General features: G+C 43.6%; 1 protein-coding gene across 1 annotated transcript in view; it reads left to right on the top strand.

Moving 5' to 3' along the window:
- frmd6 (FERM domain containing 6) overlaps positions 1-1,699 on the top strand; it is a gene marked incomplete at its 3' end in the record, with an annotated part of 33,851 nt that overhangs the window by 25,733 nt on the left and 6,419 nt on the right. The window contains exons 9-10 of the mRNA XM_015394205.1: positions 275-344; positions 1,098-1,101. Coding sequence (XP_015249691.1) covers positions 275-344; positions 1,098-1,101 — 74 coding nt within the window. The remainder of the gene's footprint in view (positions 1-274; positions 345-1,097; positions 1,102-1,699) is intronic.

Genomic DNA, 1,699 nt, shown 5'->3' with positions numbered 1-1,699 from the left:
CGCACTTTTTACATTTTATCTGGTAAAACAAAACAATAAAAGCTTCTTATTGTTTTCTTTCCACTTCTCATCATCTCTGGTGTGCTTTGTCTAACACAAAAAATGGTTGAAGCACAATGAAGTTTGCAGTGGTGAGGAATTTAAACTGGAACAGAGGCAGCATATTTAACAGGAGCTTGTTCCACAAAGTTGGACCTCCTCTGGTTGCAGCAATGTTGTCCTTATTTCTCTGTTGGATTTAATCCTCACAACTCTTCTTCCTTCTTCACTGCAGAACGTCGGCTCTGTGAGGCAGCTGCTATACGACTTCCCCTGGACCAATGTGGGCAAACTGGTTTTTGTGGTGAGTGGAATGAGGGATAGCAGCAGGAAGTTCAGCGACAAATTCACAGATTTAGGTTTTCTTCTTAAACTAACCCCAGCACTGATTAAAAAAAAAAAAAACTGCATCCGCTGAGCTCATTGCAATCCGATTTTGAAGCAAAGCTCTTGCTAAGGGTTGGGAAAAATTTTACGCAAGACTTTGTTTCCCCCAAAACTGTTGCTTTATCCTAGTCTGCAAGTCCTCTGGAACTAATCAGGGATCTTTCAAAGACTTTCCTCACACACACGCAGACACACCCAGAGCTCCGTATACTACATGCATATTCTATGATCAACAGTTTCTGCCTCTTGCCTCATTGATTTTTTTTTATTTTCCCTGTGCCTTTACTTAAATCTCCTCATCTCTGCTCTGAGTCAGCTCGTCGTTTAGCTGAGAGCAGCATAGGTTTAGTGTTATCAAAGAGAGCCAGAGAAGCTCACTGTATATCTGTTTCCCTCTGAGGACCTCAGCGCTCCTGCCAGCTCGCTGTTAATCACCATCCACAGAGGTTCACACCGTTTATTCACACTGCTGCAAAAAGATGCTGTTTAATTTCAAATGTGGGGAAATTAAAAGCCTGCAAGGTATCGTTTTTTTTCTTGTTTTTTTTAATGGATCCATGACTGTCTTTGAGATGTTTTTGCTTTTGTGATGTTCTAAATACAGCCATCCTGTTTTCCTCCGTATTTTGTTGTTTTGATGGTTTCTCCTGGTCGCCTGTCTGGAGCGGCGTGAAAGTAGGCAGTGGCGTGGCTTCACTGTGGACCCAAATGGTTTCTAGCCACCCCGTCCCATCCTTCTCCAGAATAGCAAGCTCTCAGCTTCACCCCACCCACCAGTTATGTCATCCAGCAGCTACCGCCGTCAGCGGGTGGGGCTGGGAGGAGGGGGAGGAGAGGGACAGAGAGTTCAATGAAGACCAGATGTTGTGATGGTTTGAGGGAAGGATTCTGGATTCCAGTCTTTGGGTTTTAAAATGAACTTTGGTGTCAAACCTTGCAGGAAGGTTTCTGGTTTATTTCCCTGACAGCATCTTATGAGTTCAGTTACTTTCCTCTGAAAACAAGCACAAAGTCTTAACCTGATAATTAACAGGGTTGGGTTTAACCTTGTAATGAGGCTTGGATATCTGGCAGACTTGTCTTCATGTCTTAATCACCACTGATCTGTTCATTCATGCAGAGACAAACTAGTTCATAACTGGATCATATATATGGTGTTTATTGTAGGGATGGAACGGTTTATGAAAACCGTCCGAATCGTTCGGTTCGACTGTCTCGGTTCGGTTCGCGTGTGTTTCGTTCGGTTCATGCGCTGCTCCTTTTTCTCATAGGC

The sequence above is a fragment of the Cyprinodon variegatus genome, unplaced genomic scaffold (genome assembly GCF_000732505.1).
Source record: "Cyprinodon variegatus isolate N-32 unplaced genomic scaffold, C_variegatus-1.0 Scaffold678, whole genome shotgun sequence".
NCBI classification, from domain to species: domain Eukaryota; kingdom Metazoa; phylum Chordata; class Actinopteri; order Cyprinodontiformes; family Cyprinodontidae; genus Cyprinodon; species Cyprinodon variegatus.
The sequence above is the reverse complement of the archived record's forward strand: the minus strand, read 5'-3'. Positions and strand labels throughout refer to the sequence as shown.